This window comes from Eucyclogobius newberryi, unplaced genomic scaffold, assembly GCF_026437365.1.
Source record: "Eucyclogobius newberryi isolate DKJ021-1_F unplaced genomic scaffold, fEucNew1.0.hap1 SCAF_22, whole genome shotgun sequence".
Taxonomy (NCBI): domain Eukaryota; kingdom Metazoa; phylum Chordata; class Actinopteri; order Gobiiformes; family Gobiidae; genus Eucyclogobius; species Eucyclogobius newberryi.
The window spans coordinates 19,781,645-19,807,148 of NW_027315857.1; the positions used below are offsets into that span (position 1 = coordinate 19,781,645).

The window sequence follows — 25,504 nt, forward strand, 5'->3', positions numbered from 1 at the left end:
GACTTGGGTTTAGTCCTGCTTTAGACCTGTTTTAGTCCTGTTTTGGACCTGTTTTAGACCTGCTTTAGACCTGGTTTGGACCCGTTTTAGACCTGCTTGGTTTAGACCTGGTTTGGACCCGTTTTAGACCCGTTTTGACCCGTTTTAGACCTGCTTTAGACCTGCTTTAGACCTGCTTTATACCTGGGTTTAGTCCTGTTTTAGTCCTGTTTTAGCCCTGGGTTTAGCCCTGGGTTTAGCCCTGGGTTTAGACCTGCTTTAGACCTGCTTTAGACCTGGGTTTAGTCCGCTTTAGACCTGGGTTTAGTCCTGCTTTAGCCCTGGGTTTAGTCCTGCTTTAGCCCTGGGTTTAGTCCTGTTTAGACCTGGGTTTAGTCCTGCTTTAGACCTGGGTTTAGTCCTGCATTAGTCCTGCTTTAGACCTGGGTTTAGTCCTGTTTAGACCTGGATTTAGTCCTGCTTTAGACCTGGGTTTAGTCCTGCTTTAGACCTGGGTTTAGTCCTGCATTAGACCTGTTTTAGACCTGCTTTAGACCTGGGTTTAGTCCTGTTTAGACCTGGGTTTAGTCCTGTTTAGACCTGGGTTTAGTCCTGTTTAGACCTGGGTTTAGTCCTGCTTTAGACCTGGGTTTAGTCCTGCTTTAGACCTGGGTTTAGTCCTGTTTAGACCTGGGTTTAGTCCTGTTTAGACCTGGGTTTAGTCCTGCTTTAGACCTGGGTTTAGTCCTGCTTTAGACCTGGGTTTAGTCCTGCTTTAGACCTGGGTTTAGTCCTGTTTAGACCTGGGTTTAGTCCTGCTTTAGACCTGGGTTTAGTCCGCTTTAGACCTGGGTTTAGTCCTGCTTTAGCCCTGGGTTTAGTCCTGCTTTAGCCCTGGGTTTAGTCCTGTTTAGACCTGGGTTTAGTCCTGCTTTAGACCTGGGTTTAGTCCTGCATTAGTCCTGCTTTAGACCTGGGTTTAGTCCTGTTTAGACCTGGATTTAGTCCTGCTTTAGACCTGGGTTTAGTCCTGCATTAGACCTGGGTTTAGTCCTGCTTTAGACCTGGGTTTAGTCCTGCATTAGTCCTGCTTTAGACCTGGGTTTAGTCCTGTTTAGACCTGGATTTAGTCCTGCTTTAGACCTGGGTTTAGTCCTGCTTTAGACCTGGGTTTAGTCCTGCATTAGACCTGTTTTAGACCTGCTTTAGACCTGGGTTTAGTCCTGTTTAGACCTGGGTTTAGTCCTGTTTAGACCTGGGTTTAGTCCTGTTTAGACCTGGGTTTAGTCCTGCTTTAGACCTGGGTTTAGTCCTGCTTTAGACCTGGGTTTAGTCCTGCTTTAGACCTGGGTTTAGACCTGGTTTAGACCTGGTTTGGTTCTGGTTTGGTTCTGGTTTAGTTCTGGTTTAGACCTGGTTTAGACTTGGCTTAGTTCTGGTTTAGACCTGGTTTAGTTCTGGTTTAGTCCTGGTTAAGTTCTGGTTTAGTTCTGGTTTAGACCTGGTTTGGTTCTGGTTTGGTTCTGGTTTAGACCTGGGTTTAGACCTGGGTTTAGTCCTGTTTTAGTCCTGTTTTAGCCCTGTTTTAGCCCTGGTTCAGCCCTGGTTCAGCCCTGGTTCACAGGAGCTGGGTTTACTGCAGCTCGTGCTTTGGTCAGATCTATAAAAGCACATGTTGTAGTTTATTCTCCTTCTTTGCTTGGCTGCAGCTCACGTGAAGGTAAAACGTAGAAGAATCTCCCCAGTGATGGCCCAGATTCAAGGTTTCCATAACAACTGCATCCGGGTCAGGAGCTTCTACGTCTTCTACAGCAAACTGGACATCAGCCGCTTATTCAAGACTTATAGGGTGCATTCATTTAGTCTACTTCTATCAATATTTCTGTTTTAATATGAAAATAAATAAGCGAAAAGGGTCAGAAGTTACTTTGATTTGAATGATAAAACGCAGCAAGAAAAGAAACGTTTAAGTGGAAAAATCAGTTTAGAATGAAAAGAGTAGAAACTGATAAAAAGACTGATTTATTTGTTTTTAATCTTATTTAAAAGTGAAAATTATGGCACAAACAGCCTTCTGACTAAAGTAACCAAGTGTTAATAGCTGTTCTTTCATTTCGTTTTGTTTAATCTTGCTTATAGAATTGTCTTTTTTGTGTTTTCATTCAGTATTTTATTTTTTGATTGGATAGTTGTTCTCTTGGTTTAGCTCTGGTTTCTTCCCTTCATTGAAAAACACACAGAAAAACACCTCCAAAGTGAATGAGGAATGACAAATTGCCTGTATGTGCTGATTCTAAAGACTGTATCTGAACATCCATGGGTTTCAGAGTGTTTACCACCGTTTCCATGGCAATTAGCTCTTCAAAACTAAATCTAAGATCTTCTGAATGGGCAAAAGTCCTCAAACTATCAACACGCCTTGCTATTTCAGTACATTTCTATACTATTAGTCAAATTAGTTGATATTAGTCTCTGTTAATTTAGGTTGTGTCTCGCGTAATAGAGTTCAGGTACTCATTACCCACTGGCTCCCTCTAGCGGCTTCACAGCAAATTACAGTATTCTCTTTTCCACCATGTTGCACCTTTTCACTTATGATCCATGCTCTGAACAAGCTGGACAATTATCATCTATAGTGTGGAACGTTTAGATAGTTAAATTAAAGTTAATAATTCTATTGACCACTGCAAACCGCACGCATAAAACTACTGTAGAGACGCTCAAACAAATATAATTAGATGATTTTCTAATTTGGACTTAAATTGGTGTATCTATTGTAAGAGAAGATAAGGCTTTATTTGTCCACACAATGGGGGAATTTTGGTGTTGCAACGCAAGTAGATACAGAAGTAAAAGAACAGATAACTTATAGAAAACTTAAAAAAAAAAAAAAAACTTTGTAGAAATGCTCTTATAAAAAAAACTCTTATAGACAAAACCTCTTATATTCTTAATAAGTAAAATAAGATAATAATAGTAACACTCTTTACAGCAGTTATATATACGGAGAATATTGCACATGAATATGACAGTATTGTGTATGAATATGACAGTATTGTGTATGAATATGACAGTATTGTGTATGAATGATAGTATTGCACATGAATATGACAGTATTGTGTATGAATGATAGTATTGCACATGAATATGACAGTATTGTGTATGAATGATGGTATTGCACATGAATATGACAGTATTGTGTATGAATGATGGTATTGCACATGAATATGACAGTATTGCACATGAATATGACAGTATTGTGTATGAATGATAGTATTGCACATGAATATGACAGTATTGTGTATGAATGATAGTATTGCACATGAATATGACAGTATTGTGTATGAATGATAGTATTGCACATGAATATGACAGTATTGTGTATGAATGATAGTATTGCACATGAATATGACAGTATTGTGTATGAATGATAGTATTGCACATGAATATGACAGTATTGCACATGAATATGACAGTATTGTGTATGAATAATACAGTATTGCACATGATTATGACAGTATCGCGTATGAATATGACAGAATTGCACATGATTATGTCAGTATTGCACATGGGTATGTTCAGGGCTAATGGTGTTAATAGTGTTTGTTGTAAAGAAAATGAGTCGCGGGTCGCAAGAATGGGAATCTTGCATGATACCACTACACCAGCGGCGCATGTAGAAAGCATTTGAATACTAATCAACACATTGATTGTGGAGAAAAAGTTTAAAAATATGGAAGTGACATCCCACTAGGGACTCAGTTTATGCATAATTTACACAAAGAAACCACTTCTTTGACTCTAATTATAACTCAACTAAATAAAGTCGCTCTCATTTATATTTGTCAAAAAGAAAGTGACATTAGATGAGTTTTGTCCTAGTGTTTGCTGGATAATTTCCAAGTGTAACGTCATCAAGTACAATCAGGAAGTGAAATTATAAACCTTAATGTGCTATTCTGTGATAAGATCTTTTTCAATTTTAGCAAGATTCAAAGTATATTTATCTTAACTGTGTTTTAGTTCAATGTGTCGTCCGACCTGTAGGGGGCGCTGTAAACATGACCACAGTTAGTCTTATACTTCTTAATTAACTGTGTTCAAGTTATTTCTTGTGTGCACCAATGACATTTTGTCAAAGTCTGAGAACTTTTTTTTAAAACCAACAAAAACGGTGTCGTAAATGGTCTGTAAGTCCCCGTCTGACTGGAAAGAAGTTCTTAAAGCGTGGCCCCAGTCCCTAGTTCCTACTCTGCATGAACACATAATAAACAGAGAGTAAACACCAACAACAAAGAGCAAAAAAAGCCTTAAATGTGGAGACTTTTTGTGTTCATCAATGCTGCTGCTTTCACTTTGCCCCAGGTCATCTTTAAACAAGAGGTTTCAGTGGGTTTTACCTGAATAAAGGTTCATTATAATAAAAATAATGTTATATGTGCCAAATGAATAGGAATAAACAACAGTTATCGTTAAAAAAAATCTTGGTAACTTTATTTCAAATTCACAAAACCCAAGACAAACAGGCAGGACATGTGTTTTAGCAGCGGTTTAGGACTTTTGACACAATAATATTCAGTTACGAGACGAAAGGCGAGGACACGATAAACGGATATCCGAGGATCAAACTCTGCACTGCTGATTCTTAAGGCTGGCACCACTTTCAGCGGACGACAATTTTCCGATTGAATAACGCCGCCGTCGCCTTAAGTCTGAACGCGCCGACAGAAAAGACGTCAGACATTGTCCCAGTTTGTGTTTAAATACAGACCAGTCACAATCATCACAATATCACCTTCAATATTCATCGTGTACACGGATTCTTTGCAACTGTAAACACATTTTTGTTCTTTTTGTTGGTAATACGATAATATTTAAGCTGTAGAGGCAACGTTTATGACTCATTGACACTAACGAACTATTTAAGTTTAATTCTGCCATTTATTTATGTATTTCCGTCACATTTTTAGCGATATTTTAAAAATTTTAAACAGGTTTTTGGGTCTTCTTTTGCGTTAAGTCGCATTAAGTAGTCTGTACATTATTGTGATCATTTCTATACCGTATTTTCTGGACTATAAGTTGCACCTTTTTTCATAGTTTTGGCCGGGTGCCACTAATACTTATATTTATACTTATATGTGATATTATTTGTTATTTTCACACTTGCAACTGCATTTCTTCTCTATTATGCACTTTTGGGCTGGTGCGACTTATACTCCAGTGCGACTTATAGTCCAGGAAATACGGTATTATCTTTTTGTGACAGGCCAATGTGATTATGGCAGTAATGTGACAGAATAATGTACAAAACCAGGACAAAATCTGCAATAGGACCAACTCTACCGTCCTCCACATCCGTTTTAAACCACGACGAAGTTTAAAAAATGAGCCGCATCATCTTCGTGTGTGGAGCGCGGGACTTGGAAGAGGCACGTTCCGGTTCAGTCCAGTTCTCCGGTCGGTTTCCCCGTTTTGGGGCGGGGGCGGGATCACCTGATGGTCCGGTACATCATGAAGTCGACCGTGGTGCACCGCGGGAACTTGCCGATGGAGCTCTCCTCCACCGGCGTGTAGACCTTGATCTGGCGCATGTGCGTGTCCCGGCCGTTCTGGTGATTGGCCAGGACCGCGATCTGGATCATGAAGGTGCTGATTGGCTCGTTCGTCCGCTTAGGGTTACAAAGAAAGCGACCGGCGTTGGAGCAACAGTAATAGAACTAGTAGAACGTGAAGATGGCTGTAACGCTTGTCTCAAATACATGTACCGTATTTTCCGCACCATAAGTCAACTATGCGTTTATTCATAGTTTTGGCCGGGGTGCGACTTATACTCCAGAGCGACTTATATGTGATATTATTCGTTATTTTCACACTGACAGCCACAAGAGGGCGCTCTAGGCTCTAAGCAACACAGAAGAAGAATCTGCACTTCCTCCTCCTCTGGAGTTTGTGGAGTTGTTTAGAAGTGACACAGAGGAAGAAGAATTCAATGGATTGAGTGATTTGGGGTAAAACTGATGCTTTGGTAAACTTGTTAGCATGTTCTTTGTGCTATAGTTATCTGAATAACTGCTAATATGTTACGTTAACATACCAGACACTTACCACAGTTCTGTCTGTGCCTCATGTAGCTGAAGGTGTTAGCGTTAGCATACGTACACCTATTCACCATGTTCTCTCATCTGTTATTATTTTAAACTGCATTTCAAAATGAAATGTCTGTTCTTGGTCTTGGATTTTATCAAATACATTTCCTCCAAAAAATCGACTTATACTCCAGTGCGACTTATATATGTGCCTCGTGTTTCGGGGCAGCTCTAACCATTAAAACAAGGACATTAAAGTTGTAAGTATTAGAACGTATGTATCCACTCCTCGGGACAATAGCAATGACTCAAAGGATAAATGTTAACGGTGGTAAATGAATTAAATGAGCACTTGCAGCTCTCTGGCGATCTTAACGTGGTTTTGTACCTGATTGAGGAGAGAAATGTGAATCCAGCCGCTGGGCTCCACCATCTCCAGCTGCTGCTCAGAGAGAACATGCAACAAGAACATGTGTCAGAGAGAACATGTGTCGGAGAGAACGTGTGACAGAGAAAACGTGTGTCAGAGAGAACGTGTGTCAGAGAGAACGTGTGTCAGAGAGAACGTGTGTCAGAGAGAACGTGTGTCAGAGAGAACGTGTGTCGGAGAGAACGTGTGTCAGAGAGAACGTGTGTCAGAGAGAACGTGTGTCAGAGAGAACGTGTGTCAGAGAGAACGTGTGAGAGAACGTGTGAGAGAACGTGTGTCAGAGAGAACGTGTGTCAGAGAGAACGTGTGTCAGAGAGAACGTGTGTCAGAGAGAACGTGTGTCAGAGAGAACGTGTGTCAGAGAGAACGTGTGTCAGAGAGAACGTGTGTCAGAGAGAACGTGTGACAGAGAAAACGTGTGTCAGAGAGAACGTGTGTCAGAGAGAACGTGTGTCAGAGAGAACGTGTGTCAGAGAGAACGTGTGTCAGAGAGAACGTGTGTCAGAGAGAACGTGTGAGAGAACGTGTGAGAGAACGTGTGTCAGAGAGAACGTGTGTCAGAGAGAACGTGTGTCAGAGAGAACGTGTGTCAGAGAGAACGTGTGTCAGAGAGAACGTGTGAGGGAACGTGTGTCAGAGAGAACGTGTGAGAAAGTGTGTCAGAGAGAACGTGCGTCGGAGAGAACGTGCGTCGGAGAGGACGTGCGTCGGAGAGGACGTGCGTCGGAGAGGACGTGCGTCGGAGAGAACGTGCGTCAGAGAGAACGTGCGTCGGAGAGAACGTGCGTCGGAGAGAACGTGTGACAGAGAAAACGTGTGTCAGAGAGAACGTGTGACAGAGAAAACGTGTGTCAGAGAGAACGTGTGTCGGAGAGAACGTGTGTCAGAGAAAACGTGTGTCAGAGAGAACGTGTGTCAGAGAGAACGTGTGTCAGAGAGAACGTGTGAGAGAACGTGTGTCAGAGAGAACGTGTGAGAGAACGTGTGTCAGAGAGAACGTGTGAGAGAACGTGTGAGAGAACGTGTGTCAGAGAGAACGTGTGTCAGAGAGAACGTGTCAGAGAGAACGTGTGTCAGAGAGAACGTGTGTCAGAGAGAACGTGTGAGGGAACGTGTGTCAGAGAGAACGTGTGTCAGAGAGAACGTGTGAGGGAACGTGTGTCAGAGAGAACGTGTGTCAGAGAGAACGTGTGTCAGAGAGAAAGTGTGTCAGAGAGAACGTGCGTCGGAGAGAACGTGCGTCGGAGAGGACGTGCGTCGGAGAGAACGTGCGTCGGAGAGAACGTGCGTCGGAGAGAACGTGCGTCAGAGAGAACGTGCGTCGGAGAGAACGTGCGTCGGAGAGAACGTGTGACAGAGAAAACGTGTGTCAGAGAGAACGTGTGTCAGAGAGAACGTGTGTCAGAGAAAACGTGTGTCAGAGAGAACGTGTGACAGAGAGAACGTGTGACAGAGAGAACGTGTGTCAGAGAGAACGTGTGTCAGAGAGAACGTGTGAGAGAACGTGTGTCAGAGAGAACGTGTGAGAGAACGTGTGTCAGAGAGAACGTGTGTCAGAGAGAACGTGTGTCAGAGAGAACGTGTGAGAGAACGTGTGTCAGAGAGAACGTGTGTCAGAGAGAACGTGTGTCAGAGAGAACGTGTGTCAGAGAGAACGTGCGTCGGAGAGAACGTGCGTCGGAGAGAACGTGCGTCGGAGAGAACGTGCGTCAGAGAGAACGTGCGTCGGAGAGAACGTGCGTCGGAGAGAACGTGCGTCGGAGAGAACGTGTGTCAAAGAGAACGTGCGTCAGAGAGAACGTGCGTCGGAGAGAACGTGCGTCGGAGAGAACGTGCATCGGAGAGAACGTGCGTCAGAGAGAACGTGCGTCGGAGAGAACGTGCGTCGGAGAGAACGTGTCAGAGAGAACGTGTGTCAAAGAGAACGTGTGTCAGAGAGAACGTGTGTCAGAGAGAACGTGTGTCAGAACGTGTGTCGGAGAGAACGTGTGTCAGAGAGAACGTGTGTCAGAGAGAACGTGTGTCAGAGAGAACGTGTGTCAGAGAGAACGTGTGAGAGAACGTGTGTCAGAGAGAACGTGTGTCAGAGAGAACGTGTGTCAGAGAGAACGTGTGACAGAGAAAACGTGTGTCGGAGAGAACGTGTGACAGAGAAAACGTGTGTCAGAGAGAACGTGTGACAGAGAGAACGTGTGTCAGAGAGAACGTGTGTCAGAGAGAACGTGTGTCAGAGAGAACGTGTGTCAGAGAGAACGTGCGTCAGACAGAACGTGCGTCGGAGAGAACGTGCGTCGGAGAGAACGTTCGTCGGAGAACGTGTGTCAGAGAGAACGTGTCAGAGAGAACGTGTGTCAAAGAGAACGTGTGTCAGAGAGAACGTGTGTCAGAGAGAACGTGTGTCAGAGAGAACGTGTGTCGGAGAGAACGTGCGTCGGAGAGAACGTGCGTCGGAGAGAACGTGTGTCGGAGAGAACGTGCGTCGGAGAGAACGTGTCAGAGAGAACGTGTGTCAAAGAGAACGTGTGTCAGAGAGAACGTGTGTCAGAGAGAACGTGTGTCAGAGAGAACGTGTGTCAGAGAGAACGTGTGAGAACGTGTGTCAGAACGTGTGTCGGAGAGAACGTGTGAGAGAACGTGTGTCAGAGAACGTGTGTCAGAGAGAACGTGTGTCAGACAGAACGTGTGTCAGAGAGAACGTGTGTCAGAGAGAACGTGTGTCAGAGAGAACGTGTGAGAACGTGTGTCAGAGAGAACGTGCGTCGGAGAGAACGTGCGTCGGAGAGAACGTGCGTCGGAGAGAACGTGCGTCGGAGAGGACGTGCGTCGGAGAGAACGTGTCAGAGAGAACGTGCGTCGGAGAGAACGTGCGTCAGAGAGAACGTGTGTCAGAGAGAACGTGTGTCAGAACGTGTGTCAGAGAGAACGTGTCAGAGAGAACGTGTGTCAGAGAACGTGCGTCGGAGAGAACGTGCGTCGGAGAGAACGTGCGTCGGAGAGAACGTGCGTCGGAGAGAACGTGCGTCGGAGAGGACGTGCGTCAGAGAGGACGTGCGTCGGAGAGAACGTGCGTCGGAGAGAACGTGCGTCGGAGAGAACGTGCGTCAGAGAGAACGTGTGTCAGAGAAAACGTGTGTCAGAACGTGTGTCAGAGAACGTGTCAGAGAGAACGTGTGTCAGAGAGAACGTGCGTCGGAGAGAACGTGCGTCGGAGAGAACGTGTGTCAGAGAGAACGTGTGTCAGAGAGAACGTGTGTCAGAGAACGTGTGTCAGAGAACGTGTCAGAGAGAACGTGTGTCAGAGAACGTGCGTCGGAGAGAACGTGCGTCGGAGAGAACGTGCGTCGGAGAGAACGTGCGTTGGAGAGAACGTGCGTCGGAGAGGACGTGCGTCGGAGAGAACGTGCGTCGGAGAGAACGTGTCAGAGAGAACGTGCGTCGGAGAGAACGTGTGTCAGAGAAAACGTGTGTCAGAACGTGTGTCAGAGAACGTGTCAGAGAGAACGTGTGTCAGAGAGAACGTGCGTCGGAGAGAACGTGCGTCGGAGAGAACGTGCGTCGGAGAGAACGTGCGTCGGAGAGGACGTGCGTCAGAGAGGACGTGCGTCGGAGAGAACGTGCGTCGGAGAGAACGTGCGTCGGAGAGAACGTGCGTCGGAGAGAACGTGCGTCGGAGAGAACGTGTCAGAGAGAACGTGCGTCGGAGAGAACGTGCGTCGGAGAGAACGTGTCAGAGAGAACGTGCGTCGGAGAGAACGTGCGTCGGAGAGAACGTGTCAGAGAGAACGTGCGTCAGAGAGAACGTGTGTCAGAGAGAACGTGTGTCAGAGAACGTGCGTCGGAGAGAACGTGCGTCGGAGAGAACGTGTGTCAGAGAGAACGTGTGTCAGAGAGAACGTGTGTCAGAGAACGTGTCAGAGAGAACGTGCGTCGGAGAGAACGTGCGTCAGAGAGAACGTGTGTCAGAGAGAACGTGTGAGAGAACGTGTGTCAGAGAGAACGTGTGTCAGAGAGAACGTGTGTCAGACAGAACGTGCGTCGGAGAGAACGTGCGTCGGAGAGAAAGTGTGTTGGAGAGAACGTGCGTCGGAGAGAACGTGCTTCAGAGAGAACGTGCGTCGGAGAGAACGTGTCAGAGAGAACGTGTGTCAGAGAGAACGTGTGTCAAAGAGAACGTGTGTCAGAGAGAACGTGTGTCAGAGAGAACGTGTGTCAGAGAGAACGTGTGTCAGAACGTGTGTCGGAGAGAACGTGTGAGAGAACGTGTGTCAGAGAGAACGTGTGTCAGAGAGAACGTGTGTCAGAGAGAACATGTGTCAGAGAGAACGTGCGTCGGAGAGAACGTGCGTCGGAGAGAACGTGCGTCGGAGAGAACGTGCTTCAGAGAGAACGTGCGTCAGAGAGAACGTGCGTCGGAGAGAACGTGTCAGAGAGAACGTGTGTCAGAGAGAACGTGTGTCAAAGAGAACGTGTGTCAGAGAGAACGTGTGTCAGAGAGAACGTGTGTCAGAGAGAACGTGTGTCAGAACGTGTGTCGGAGAGAACGTGTGTCAGAGAGAACGTGTGTCAGAGAGAACGTGTGTCAGAGAGAACGTGTGTCAGAGAGAACGTGCGTCAGAGAGAACGTGCTTCAGAGAGAACGTGCGTCAGAGAGAACGTGCGTCGGAGAGAACGTGTGTCAGAGAGAACGTGTGTCAAAGAGAACGTGTGTCAGAGAGAACGTGTGTCAGAGAGAACGTGTGTCAGAGAGAACGTGTCAGAGAGAACGTGTGTCAGAGAGAACGTGTGTCAAAGAGAACGTGTGTCAGAGAGAACGTGTGTCAGAGAGAACGTGTGTCAGAGAGAACGTGTGTCAGAGAGAACGTGTGTCAGAGAGAACGTGTGAGAACGTGTGTCAGAGAGAACGTGCGTCGGAGAGAACGTGCGTCGGAGAGAACGTGCGTCGGAGAGAACGTGCGTCGGAGAGAACGTGCGTCGGAGAGAACGTGTGTCAGAGAGAACGTGCGTCGGAGAGAACGTGCGTCAGAGAGAACGTGTGTCAGAGAACGTGCGTCGGAGAGAACGTGCGTCGGAGAGAACGTGTGTCAGAGAGAACGTGTGTCAGAGAGAACGTGTGTCAGAGAACGTGCGTCGGAGAGAACGTGCGTTGGAGAGAACATTTAAAGATATTAATATTAATAAATGCTAAACTAATTTGAATGAATATCGATAGTGAAAAGAATCACATAAAACGTCCTGAATAGTCCAATAATCCATATCAGGACTAGTATAAGAGTGCGTGTAAATATGAAAGAAAATGTGAAAATGACATTTCACGTTATTGTATTTCATAGTGTTGAGTCTTTTCCTCAGTGCAGAAAGTTATGTTTGTACTTTTTATATCTTAACTACTTCCTGATGATCCCACTGTATCTTCATGACAAATATACAAAAAGGAAGGAATCAAATGCACTCACATTCTTTTCTCATATGCTTTATATCAATCGACCAAATGAACTGCTCTCTCTCCTTCCCTCTTTCTCTCTCATTCTCACTCTCTCCTTCTCCGTCTTTCTCTCTCTTCTTCTCTCTGTCTTTCACTCTCTCTCCTTCTCGATCTCCTTCACTCACTCCTTTCACTCCTCTCTCTCTCTCTCTCTTTTTTTAAAAAGGTAAAACACATACTTTGAAGACATATGAAGTCTAAAGAATGACCACACACCAACACCAAAGAAGAAGAAGAACAGTAGGTGGCGGTGAATGCCATCAGCGCTTTACCCTGACTTCCTGCAGGTTGTGGAAGTTGTTCCCGACTCGGACTGAGATTTTACTGGGAGTGTAGCTCTCGTCGGACTTATAATCGGCGTAAATACACAGCATCTTCACCGTGGTCCTTCTCCTGAAAGCCAGAGCAGAGGATCAGATTAAGGAGCAGAGCAGAGACGACGACGACAACAACAGTCCTACAGAAACATACACCTCCCTTAAGCTACGTACACACCGCGGTGTCAAATTCGCGCCCGGCGCGGAAGTTGGACGCCTGTACATTTGAAGACAAACGCCCCGGACTCATGTCCATAAAATACACTCAGCAGCAGACGTGCGTCTGAGTCGTCCTGCACATGTTCAGTGGAGGAGTTGTGCTGTGTTGCTTTTCTCGTGGTGTAAATGGAGTTTAATGTTGGACCATGGCTTTGGTTTATTAACTTTACAAAGTCCAAAAGTGGAGGCGATGGGCTCCGGGGCCCGTCTGGGACCAGCATATACTTCAGAGCTGAGCAGAGTTTAGTCAATATCATTATTTGCTCCAAGAGCTGCGTCTAAAGATTTTTTTTATCTTGCGGGGTTTGTTTTAGGTCATCTGGAATGTCCCGTTTACCATCGCTCGGTACAAAGTCATCACCTGAACTGTATGTTGACGAGGTGTGGCTGGGATCCGTCCGACTGCCAGTACGTCTCCAGGTTATCGTCCCGGAGCTGATCTACTCCGAACCCTGAACAAAAAGATACATCAGTGAATACGCCACAAAGAAACATCAGTGAATAAGTTTTTGTCATGTTTATTTGTGCAGCGCTTAATGCCTTTGGAGATGTTTTGGTCCGGTCTGTGTTTAGTTCCGGATTGAGCCCGAGTTTAGTCGCAGCTTCCATGTGGTATGTGTCCAAGTTTGACTCTATCTTTAAAAGCACCAACAGTGTGTATAAAGTGCATGTAGAGGGGCAGTTCATTCCAAAATGTAGGAGAAACAGCTTTAAAAGATCGGTCCCCTTGCATTTTGAAACATTTGAAAGGAACCATCAAAAGATTTTGGCCCGCAGACCAACGTACGGCTTCATCAGATTGTATATATTTAAACTATTCTGTATTGAACTGTAGGAACGTGATGGCATTGGCCTCAGCAGCAGGAGTCTTTTGTTGTAGATGCTCTTGGTGCAGAGTCGGACCTGGTTTACACGACGACAGACTCCACACGGCCTGAGACCCGATCTCCCTCACTGTCCCGGTTCGCTCCAGTTGTTTTGGGTCGGCGCCGGGGGGAGTTTTACTGGGGGTGGCCATCTTCTGAAGACAATCAGAATAAGAATAAGGTTATTATTGATCTCATAATCATACACACAAAACACAGAGGTAAATACAGCAGTGTTCATATTCCTCAAGGACAAGTGTTTCCTTTTATCCTTAACAGAATAAAATCAGTACTGAAAGAACAGATAAATGTTATTTGTTGATAATTATTTTAACATTTATTATGTATTATTCAGCTGGGAATTGTGGAATGAGATTAACAATACACAGTATATAAACACATTTACATTATAGTACAATTTAGTATTTTAACTGTACAGAAATTATCTCATAATTCTTTTATTTGTTTCCAATTTGGGGATTTGTATTTTTGAATTGTAGCTGTATGTAGCTAACATGCTAAAAACAAGCACAACTAGTACAATTCATCATAAATAATTATTTTATGGACACCCTACCAGATGTGTTTATCTCTGGCGGCCCGGTGTTGTCCCGATGGGTTTAATCTTTGATTAGATCCATTAAAAACAGTTTAAAGATTGTTTTTTGCTTCTCTTCCACTTTGCGCCAAGTCGCCTGTCAATGACGTGCTGTCAGCGCTCTCCCTTCGTCGCGCTTTGATGACGCCACTCCCGCCATCTTTCCAACCGGCTCCAGAGGAACACGTTGCGGGGGAAAATAACTTTGACTCCAGATATTTGTCTCTAACTTGATCAAATAAGCAAGTTTCTTGTAGTCGATTGACGGGAATCCGGGAGGGGTAAGTTTACCACCCATTGACATGGATTTATGAACAAAACACTTGTTATTGTTGTTGAAACACGCGGCGATGCTAACTGTAGCAGTTGTCAGTGCGGGGCCTGGGCTAGCGCCATTGCTAACCTTTAGCCGCCGGATGAACGTACGCAACGAGCTTTTTTATGAGGAATATAACACAATCGGAAACAATGATGAACACAGTCTACGTTTTTGCCTTCATGGCCCTCAATGAATACCCAATATCTGCCTCTAAATCACGCAGTTTAGTGGATCTACTTCATCACTATCGTTAACATTCGACCAACGTTAGTCCTCTTAATAAAGTTGCACTGCCCAAACTTGTATCGACAGATTTAGCTCGCGTTTCATCGTGTCACGTCTCCATAGTAACACGCAGATGATGTAGACCGCTCACAGACCGTACAAGAGCCGTAAATGAAGCGGGTCATGTGAGGACAGGGCTCGCCTCCGCCCGCTTCACTGCAGCACTCCCGACTCAGGATCACAAGAAATAATCGATCCGCGACGCCGATATCTGCCGATATCTGCCGGTGTTTGTTGTGAAGTGAAACGTGCTCGTCACAGGTGCGTGGAGAGTGTTTGTTTGTCTGTGATGGCTCAGGGGAGGAAGGACAGGCCATAAAAGCTGCTCTGTGGCGGTGACTCATGATGTGGAGCTGTGGGAAAGGCCTGGACACGAATTTAGGACTTGAGTTTGGAGAATGAGACGTATTTGTTATAATTCACATTTGAGAAACTGCAGGTGTTTATATTCAGTAAGTGGTCAGTTTAAACGTCTGGACTGGGTAATTATTGTTAATACTAGCAATGTTTTGGTCATCAAATAGTCTTGCAATTATTATTTGGATTTAGTGATTAGTTGTTTGGAATGTGGAAGGCCTCTAAATATGACAGTTATACTCACGTTTCCACAGATAAAGCTGAACTGGGGGAGAATATTTACTGATCAAAGGGTGTTTACATCAAAAAAACAACATTTACATATTTGTCCGAGTAATAAAAGTGTTTTTCAGTCACTGTATGGACTGGTTTCTATACATTAAAGACACTGTTGTCCACTAATTAATCAATTAACTTGTTGCAGTGAAGGCAAACATTTAATGCATCGTTTTATTTTGATATTTTGAGTTCTGTTTGAATAAGTTAGTACGAAAACGTCACTTATGAACCAACAATTTGTGACAAAATATTGCCCAAGAATATTCAGAACTCTAACAAAGGACAAAATACTCTGTCAAGCATCATCCCAGTCTTACTTTTGTTTACACATGTGACTAATGTAATCCCGCTCCGTTAATGTATTCCATGTTATGATATTGAGTGGTAGAGGAAGGTCTGCGTGGAAGGGGACTCTGGATTGAGGTCTGCAGCCAGGTCAGGTAGAGTCGGGTAGTATGGGGAGGAAGAAGAGGGCTCAGGGCTGCGCAGTGGGCCGCCCGGAGGGACAAGAGATGGCGGAGGGGAGTGGCCTGATGGTCAGTAGCGAGCTGGACAGTGGGAGGAGCAACCTGCTGTCGATGCCGGTACCCGGAAACGTAAACTGTCCTTTGGCTCGTCTGTGTGGGATTTATTATGGTGGATGTTATAAACTGTGATGCTCAAACTCAAAAGAGAACTGAAAGGGTCAGGATCACTGCTGAAGCTGCAGGAAGATTCATTGGAACTTATAGGTAGAAATAGAAAGAGCACTAAACACGCTGCATGGGAGTCAGAGTAAAGGAAGTCTACTTTTGGATAATCAGAGTAAAGAAATGGAGGTGGGGGTGTGGCTGGTCTCCTGTCCACAGAAGATGCACAACAACAACAACGGAAGTAACTCCAGAAATCACAATTACAGTGGGTGGATGAACTGGGGAGGAAGAGGAAGTGGAGAAGACAAAACGCCAAAGAAGAAGAGGAAAAAGATGAGGAGGAGGAAGAAGAAGAATCTCATGTGCTTGTAATTTGTCTAAAGAATAAAGTCTGGCAGTAATATAACATTTGGACACCAGCCGCCATAAAACACCAGAGAAGAAGAAGAAATTTTCATGGCTTAGTAATATTTTATCTGGATAATTTCTCTATTTTTTTAATGAAAAAACTGGACCCATAACGGGAGCACCTGTTTAAGTCAAAGCTTTAGTTTTGAGATAAGCAAACGTCAAGGTTTAAACAAGAAAAACTTGACAGCTGGCCAAATACACATACACAAAACACAGAATAAACAACATCGAAGCCCTAGACATTAGACAAAAAGTCACTCAAGTTAAGAAGTGTTAAAACCAGTGCAAAAGCAACAAGAAATAACATTAAAAAACCTCTCAGTGTTGGAAAAAACGGTCTAATCTCTATTAGCAGCTTGCCAAATGTACTTATCTATGTCTGTACTTATGGTGCAACATAAGCAGCGTTAACGGCACAAAACTTGGGAAACACCACTACAACTCGCCTACACTTGTTTAAAATAGTTTAAACGTTCTCAAATAATTAACACTTGTCCATTAATAAAGGAGATATTCCCCCATCTCAACATGGACTTAAAATAACACCTTGTTGCTAATTGTGATCAAGCGCTTTGTCCCACTGCTGTAGTTTATCGCACACGGCTCGATTAAGAGGAGTAATATTGCTATTGTCGTGGAGGGCGAAGCGTCGGAGCCTTTTGTTGCTCGACGTGCGGAAGTGAATTGAAAGTGAGGCCTCAGCAAGAGCGACCCTCCGAGCGCCGCGCGAACCGGAGCAGAGGTCGACGACAACGCCCCGAGAAGAGTTCACAAACGCCCTGGACAACGGGTGCATATTTGTGCCGACGGAAAAGCAAACTGCGGCCTCAAACGTGAAGACGTGTTTTGTTTTATGCGTTTGCTTTTTGGAACTGCAGGAGATGTAACGTTTAATTTAAGAAAAAAAACTCTCTGGATCATTCTTCACAAGAACTCGTCCCAATCTTAATCGATATTACATCTAGATCCTCATTTTTCCTGAATAGTTTAAAAAGATACTTCAAAACTAAGATCGCGTGGAAGTATTAGAGAAACTTTCCTCGTTTTGGTCAACATTTTGATGATATTATATTAAAAAGAGTGGACTTACCATCGCTGCAATTGCATGAGCGTTGAAAACACTGCATTCTGGGATTTAAAAGATGATTAAAAGTGATACGTAAACAGCAAAATCCTCTGTTTTCTCTGATTGTGTTCCATGTCATTTAAATCATCTTCGTCCCGCCCTCCAGCGCGTCAGTCCCCGCCCCCGCCGCCTTCAGAAAATGGCCGACAAAAACACCAGGATCGCCATCGTCAACCACGACAAGTGCAAACCCAAGAAGTGCCGCCAGGAGTGCAAGAAGAGCTGCCCCGTCGTCCGCATGGGTAAACGCCCGCTCGATTTAACCATGACAGATGCGTGGGTCGCTCTGTCGCTAACGGAGATGGTTCTGACACGTGTTTCTTTTTGTTTGCAGGTAAACTCTGCATCGAAGTCACTCCACAAAGTAAAATAGTGCTGATCTCGGAGGGTCTTTGCATAGGCTGCGGCATCTGCATCAAGGTGAGAGCGAAAACAACTGTCCTTGTGTTTAGGGAGAGGTTTTGAAATGCTAAAAACGGCGTTCATTCATAAGTGTTCTGACTACAGAGAGAGAAGTGTATTTACACGAGTGACTCAGCAGTTTATCACGTCGTTCCATGGCTTTTCTGTCAGTTTTGTTTATATTATGTTATGGAGGATGTTTAGCACACCGGCAGATTACCACGGTAACGGTCCCGAGCTCAATCGCAGAACAGCTTATATAATAATCTATGGACCCTGTGATATTTTGCACATGGCAACATATGAATTGTCAAACTCGCACCTGCGTTTTAATAACTACAGTTCATTTGAAGGCAGCTAGTCTGACATCACAGCAGGACCTTTCACCCTTCAAAAAGATGGAGTATTTTGTTTTAAATTGTTAATTGCGATGTAAGAATCAAATCAGATGAATCTAAACCACGCACTCATTTGAAGGAGTATCGAATATCACATAAACTGGGACAAAATCTGACCTTTCCTGAACAGTTTTAAGACCATGTTGGCCTTTTATCAGAACCGGTAAAAGCAGCAAAGTTGAATCTGAAATAGGGATTTCGAGATTAACCGTTTTTTCAATTACTGCGATTATTTTTAGCCACGGTAGGTTATTTCGTGGGGGTTTTGGACCCTGCGGTGTACGACTAGTGCGAGCTGCAGTAGTTTAATGTCTCTGCTCTGTGAGTTTACACGGGGCAGAGCGAGGGGCCACTGTCTTTGTGTATTCTTTAATCCGTTTGTAGCAGTTATATTTGATTTTTAATATTATCTGCTGTATTAAATGGAAGATTTCCAAGTTTAGGCATAAAAAAAGTACTATATAAAAGTTTCCTCCTCATGACGGTGATGATCATTTACTAACTGTGGTACCGTGACTCTGAAACCCACAGATGAGCATTAGTAATAATAATAACTAATGCATGATCCTCCAGAACAAGTGGATTCCTCTGATGTGTCTGTGTTGTTCTAGAAATGTCCGTTCGGAGCCTTGTCCATCGTGAACTTGCCGAGTAACCTGGAGAAGGAGACGACCCACAGATACTGCGCCAACTCCTTCAAGCTGCACCGGTACCAGCTTTTACTCTGCTGTCACTTCTGTCCCACTCACGCGCCGGCTCTAACGCGCGGCGCCCCCTTGTGTTCAGGCTGCCCATCCCGCGGCCGGGCGAGGTGCTGGGGCTCGTTGGGACCAACGGAATCGGGAAGTCCACGGCTCTGAAGATCCTGGCGGGGAAACAGAAGCCCAACCTGGGCCGATACGACGTGAGTCTGTTTAAAAGTAGATTTAGTTTAGATTTAGTTACGGTTTGATCACATATAGTCATTTGAACTGGTTTGAGTCGTACTAAACAAGAACAAAGCTAAATACAGAACATAATAAAGAGAAGTCCAGCTGTAGTTGGTTTTAATCTTGTTTAATACCAGAATATCTCAAAAGATTGATCATTTAACAGGTAATGATACTGAAAATAAATGTAAAGATTACCATATGGTTCAAATTTTGCGTTATTTTGTGTTTAAAATCTCTTAAAAACCATAACTGACAGTGAAATTCTTCATTTTCTCTCATTCAAATTGATCTTTTTTTGTGACCGACTTTATGAACTCAAACGTTCTGAATGATAAAATGTGGAATAAACGGACAAAAACACTTTCTTCCCGTCTGTTTCGAGCAAAGTTTGATCTGAACTGGAGGAAATTGAGCTTTTCTTTGTCCCGACACGCGTCTGATGCCCGTCCCCTTTGCCCCTCCCCAGAACCCTCCGGACTGGCAAGAGATCCTGACTTACTTCCGAGGCTCCGAGCTTCAAAACTACTTCACCAAAATCCTGGAGGACGACCTGAGAGCCATCGTCAAGCCGCAATATGTGGACCAGATCCCCAAAACGGTCAAGGTACGACACAGGCACCGACCAGAGCAGCACCGCACGGTCTTCAGCGGAGCACGCTCGTGTTTACGTGGATTAAAAATCTAAAATAATCTCCGTTCATGTTTGGGATTTCATATTTAAGGCGAGGCACTTCATAAAACCTGAAGAGAAATCCATTTGAAACTTTAAATGTCACGTTTTCATTCATAAATTAGGAAATGCATGTGTAAAAGTGGCACATTTGGGCTTTAGTAATCATTTTTGATTTGTTAATTTTGTTGCCATTAGATAAAGAAGCATTTACTAAGGAGATTTTTAATTTCTTGTATAGTTTGAGTAAAGATTGTCGTAAAAATATTTCTTGGAGTTTAAAACGTTCATAAATCAGGTTTATAATGGGATGATTTAAATTAAAGAAACATATTTTTTAGGAACAGATTGGGCTCTTTTGTCGTCTGCCGCTTTATTACGTTCATCTGCAATTCTCCTTTTGCCCTGCAGGGGTCAGTGGGGGCCATACTGGGCAGAAAAGATGACACAGAAACGCAGACCATCATTTGTAAACAACTGGGTAAAGAAACAAAACTTATATGGTTTAAAAATGCGGGTTATTCCTTGTTTCCGGAGTGTTTTAAGTCTTTGTGCGTCTGCAGATCTGAGCCACCTGCGGGAGAGGAACGTGGAGGACCTGTCGGGAGGAGAGCTGCAGAGGTTCGCCTGCGCCGTCGTCTGCATCCAGCGCGCCGACATGTGAGAGTCACCATCGAGCGGGGGTTTAAGGGAGCGGTAACCGGGGGCAACGAGTAAGAACATGTGCCTGTTGTGTGTCTCCCGCAGCTTCATGTTCGACGAGCCGTCCAGTTATTTGGACGTGAAACAGAGGCTGAAGGCGGCCATCACCATCCGCTCGCTCATCACTCCAGACAGGTGAGGAGGACACGCCCCCACGCCACGTTCACGACACGGGCGCCACGTGGCATCGACGTGACCCGCCCGCGTGCTTGTGTTTCAGATACATCATCGTGGTGGAGCACGACCTGAGCGTGCTGGATTACCTGTCCGACTTCATCTGCTGCTTGTACGGCGTCCCGAGCGCGTACGGCGTGGTGACCATGCCCTTCAGCGTCAGGGAAGGTACGAGGCGGCACAAACCCGCGGACCGACCGGGGACGTTTGCCCACGCGGCGGAATCTGTCCCAGAGTGTAGCGCTGATGTGTTTTCTACAGTGTTTCAGTCCCAGTTTGTCCTCCGTGCATCTGATCTTATTTTATCTACATTTTTAAACAGATTAATGAGTAAAAATGTAAATGAAAGATGAATCCGGCTAAAAATATGTCTGTAACTTTACACAATTGTGTCACAAATGCGTTTATATTCCAGTGAAAAGTTAATTTGTGAATTGCACAATAATATGGATTATCGGCCACAGCGACAAGACAAATATGTCAATATATCTGTATCTAAATGTCAAAAAAATCCCTAAAACATAGATGATGTCAGTGTAAGTTTGTGTGTGTGTTCACTGTAGTTTGTCCTGCAGGGATCAACATCTTCCTGGACGGATACGTTCCCACAGAAAACCTGAGGTTCAGAGAGACGTCGCTGGTGTTTAAAGTGGCAGAAACGGCGAACGAGGAGGAAGTCAAGAGGCTCCGGCATTACCAGGTCTGTGTGTGTGTGTGTGCGTCATGTGTGTGTGACGTGTGTAACGTGTCATGTGACGTGTGGGAGGAGGATCTGTGGTGACCTGTGTGTGTCATGTGACCTGTGTGTGTGGGAGGAGGGTGTGTCATGTGACCTGGGTGTGTCATGTGACCTGGGTGTGGTCCTTTTCCGTGCAGTATCCGGAGATGAAGAAGACGCTGGGCGAGTTCACGCTGGAGATCAGAGCCGGAGAGTTCACGGACTCTGAGATCATGGTGATGCTCGGAGAGAACGGTACGGACTTTATCTTCACTTGCATCTCCATGACGACCACAACGTGTTTTAATGATAGAATGTGCTCTGGTTTTAAGGGAAAAGCTCAGAGTTTAAAACATTTCTGATGTTATTCCTTCAGGCACAGGAAAAACGACCTTCATCAAAATGTTGGCTGGAGGACTCACCTCAGACGGAGGAGGTGAGGCCACGTTACCCGCGGTTACCACAACGCACTGTAGAACGATTGTGGTCTGAATGTTTGTCTCGTGTGTTTTCCAGGTGAAGTTCCGATCCTCAACGTGAGCTACAAACCACAGACCATCAGCCCCAAGTTCAGGGTAAGAACTGTGTCATTCAGAGATGGTTGTGCTAGTTTGGTTTTGTATTAGTTTTAAGTCTCGTTTCTGTGACTTTTGGCAAATATTTATTTTAATTAAATCATTATTCAGACTCAAACACGTCCCAAAAAGACCATTTATGGCTAAAACAGAAGCGTGATTAAATAAACATGGCAAAAAGTCTGATTTTCATTAATAAAATACCTGCACCATAAATATTCTCTATCTAGAAACCTTCAATTATCAGATTTCAACAATTGGTTCTAAATCTTTTAACTATCACTGACTGACTGTAGTAATTGTCAGTTGCCGCCTTAAAGAGCAGATGTGTTTAGTCGACCCTGGATAACCTGGTTTGTTCTGAATCTCTTCTTCTGTTTCCAGGGCAGCGTGCGAGCTTTACTCCACGACAAGATCCGTGACGCCTACACTCACCCGCAGTTCATCACCGACGTCATGAAGCCCATGCAGATCGAGAGCATCATCGACCAAGACGTGAGACGCTTCAGTTCAGACGCTCCTGTCTGACCCCGTGTCTGACCCCGTGTCTGACCCCGTGTCTGACCCCGTGTCTGACCCCGTGTCTGACCCCGTGTCTGACCCCTGTCTGCAGGTGCAGAACCTGTCAGGAGGTGAGCTGCAGCGTGTGGCTCTCACTCTGTGTCTGGGGAAACCTGCTGATGTTTACCTGATCGACGAGCCCTCGGCGTATCTGGACTCTGAGCAGCGACTGATGGCTGCACGAGTCATCAAGAGGTCAGAGGTCACATTGTGAAGAGCTGAAGGGTTTAGGGGCAAAGCACGTGTGTAAAAGACTCATGTGAGGACAGAATCGGGTTCACACTGAAGTGACAGCACCAAATATGTAAAAGATATATAAAAATGTACTCTTACAACACTTATTGTTTTTGTGCAGCATTTTACAAAGGTCAAAATACACAATTCTCCATGTCATTTTGACACATTTTAAAAAGTAAGTTTAAATGTTTTTTACATTGGACAAAAACACTTTCAGATTGAAGTCAAACGTCTTCTCGTATTTTAAACTATGACTTTGTCCCTGTAAAAACCTGCTCTTGTCTCACTGAGTTCATCAGGTTTGACCCTAAACACACTGTAAACATGACACTGGAGTAGAACAAGTCCCATGTGTCCACTCGACCCGTCTCCAGTTCTAAATCCTCCATCTTTAACATCCAGTGCTCGGTGTAAATGTTTTAACCTTTGACCCTCAGGTACATCCTTCACGCCAAGAAGACGGCGTTTGTGGTGGAGCACGACTTCATCATGGCCACGTATCTCGCCGACAGAGTCATCGTGTTCGACGGAATCCCGTCCAAGTACACCGCGGCCAACACGTAAGAAACACGCAACACGCCAAAACACAACACGTAAGAAACACGCCAAAACACAACACGTAAGAAACACGCCAAAAACATGCCAAAACACAACACGTAAGAAACACGCCAAAACACAAAACGCAACACGTAAGAAACACGCCAAAACACAAAACGCAACACGTAAGAAACACGCCAAAAACATGCCAAAACACAACACGTAAGAAACACGCCAAAACACAAAACGCAACACGTAAGAAACACGCCAAAAACATGCCAAAACACAACACGTAAGAAACACGCCAAAAACATGCCAAAACACAACACGTAAGAAACACGCCAAAACACAACACGTAAGAAACACGCCAAAAACATGCCAAAACACAACACGTAAGAAACACGCCAAAACACAACACGTAAGAAACACGCCAAAAACATGCCAAAACACAACACGTAAGAAACACGCCAAAACACAACACGTAAGAAACACGCCAAAACACAACACGTAAGAAACACGCCAAAACACAACACGTAAGAAACACGCCAAAACACAACACGCAACACGTAAGAAACACGCCAAAAACATGCCGAAACACGCCAAGAACACAATGAAACTCATTAATGGAGCACAAAGAACCACACATGTTTGTATTGTGTAAGTTTTATTTCTAGCACGATAAGTTACAGTAAAGATGTTTTATAAGTTGTGGGTGAATCACGAGCGTTTGACCCGTTCCAGGCCTCAGTCTCTTCTGGCCGGGATGAACCGCTTCCTGTCGCTGCTGGAGATCACGTTCAGGAGAGACCCCAACAACTTCAGGCCCCGCATCAACAAGCTCAACTCCATCAAGGTACCACACGCCTTTCCTCACACAAGCCACATGTGTCTGCGACGCGGCCACAGCTCTTGTTACTAACGAACAAAACTGCCTGAAAACATTCTTAAAAACACTGAATAATATGAAAACTACCTTAGATTACAAAGGAAATTATTGGCATCCTCACAAAAACAAAAAGATGTGCTTGGAAGTTTATAAATTACTCTACACCTCGGGATAATAGAAAGCAAATCATCTATAATTAAAACTGCTAACTTGGTCAATTTGAACCTTAATCAAAACATTTAAGTACATTCCCGATGCAAATAAATTTCAGTAAGTGTGAACCTTGTGAACACTTTAAGCAATATTTGTCAGTCCTGAATTGAAACAAAGAACTATATTTAAACCTGAGCGTTGCTGTGAGTCCATATAATGCAGTGACCTGATGCTTGACCTTCCCCAGGACACAGAGCAGAAGAAGAGCGGCAACTATTTCTTCCTGGACGACTGAGACACTTCCTGTGAGACACAGTGACTTCCTGCGACATTGCCACACCCATCACCAGAGGGCGCCAACACGGGCTAGTTGGACGCCGGCGGACGCCAAATGAAACCGGAAAAAATCAAAATAAACTATCAAAGAATTAAATAAAATACTATATGAAGACGAGCGCGACGCGAACTGCGTTCAAAGCCAGGAGAATGTTGTGGAACGTTCAAGGTCTTTCGTATTCTGCACAATTCACGCTTTTTAAACGGCTTTTGGACACGTTAGCTTTTGGTATATGTTTTACAGTTTAAGTAACGTGTGGAAAAGAACAGAACAGCAGCGAATCAAAACTGTTGGAAGTCGAAGCATTTTTTAACACTAAACCGATCGAAACATTGGCTTTAAAAATGTAGTTAGTCGTTGACACCCACATGTTTCTAAGAATTTTGGGCCTAAAGCTTTTGATCTAGTTCAGGAACTTGAATCCATTGGCTTTAAAACTCGAGAGCTACGTAATGAGGTGGAACAGCTAAAAAAAAGGTGAATTTTGCAGAATACGGACCTTTTACTCGTTTGCTTTTCGTGAGTCGGTGTTTGTAACTTTCACCTAAACAATGACATCAGCAGGACATTTTAACACGCTTCACACCATTAAACGACTCAACTGCCTCTTATTGTCACGTGTTGTCCGTCTGCGGGTCATTTCTTATCAGTAAATGATTAAAGGTGCACCGTGTGTTTTTCTGCTTTGTCTGCCACGCCCGTCTGTTCCCATGGAGACGCTAGACCAGGTCCAGGTCAGAGCTGTGGAGAGGAGAACCTGCTCATGTTGTACAATAGTGGTATTTTTGTCCGTTCAATGCCTGTAATTGAGTAAAGAATGTTTAATGCCAGAC

The 25,504-nt window shown here is 44.5% G+C and overlaps 2 protein-coding genes across 3 annotated transcripts; one reads left to right on the forward strand and one right to left on the reverse strand.

Annotated features, from left to right (window-relative positions):
- Positions 1–4,490: 4,490 nt before the first annotated feature.
- Positions 4,491–14,079, reverse strand: anapc10 (anaphase promoting complex subunit 10). Of its 2 annotated transcripts, none has more exons than XM_072458599.1 (6): positions 13,960–14,079; positions 13,420–13,534; positions 12,878–12,968; positions 12,253–12,373; positions 6,457–6,510; positions 4,491–5,651 (listed from the first exon to the last, which is right to left on the reverse strand). In XM_072458599.1, exons 2-6 carry the CDS (start codon positions 13,532–13,534, stop codon positions 5,472–5,474), a joined length of 561 nt encoding a protein of 186 aa, XP_072314700.1. In that variant the 5' UTR covers positions 13,960–14,079; the 3' UTR covers positions 4,491–5,471. The 2 variants fall into 2 exon arrangements, with proteins under 2 accessions (XP_072314700.1, XP_072314699.1); XM_072458598.1 differs by having other exon boundaries at positions 13,420–13,537; positions 13,960–14,065.
- A 49-nt stretch (positions 14,080–14,128) lies between these two features.
- Positions 14,129–25,259, forward strand: abce1 (ATP-binding cassette, sub-family E (OABP), member 1). Its single transcript, XM_072458597.1, has 19 exons — positions 14,129–14,261; positions 17,496–17,631; positions 17,724–17,809; positions 18,801–18,898; positions 18,976–19,093; positions 19,588–19,725; positions 20,203–20,272; positions 20,355–20,451; positions 20,539–20,628; positions 20,714–20,835; positions 21,243–21,367; positions 21,544–21,640; positions 21,762–21,821; positions 21,902–21,960; positions 22,345–22,455; positions 22,574–22,716; positions 23,196–23,318; positions 24,037–24,148; positions 24,582–25,259. Exons 2-19 carry the CDS (start codon positions 17,529–17,531, stop codon positions 24,627–24,629), a joined length of 1,800 nt encoding a protein of 599 aa, XP_072314698.1. The 5' UTR covers positions 14,129–14,261; positions 17,496–17,528; the 3' UTR covers positions 24,630–25,259.
- Positions 25,260–25,504: the final 245 nt, after the last annotated feature.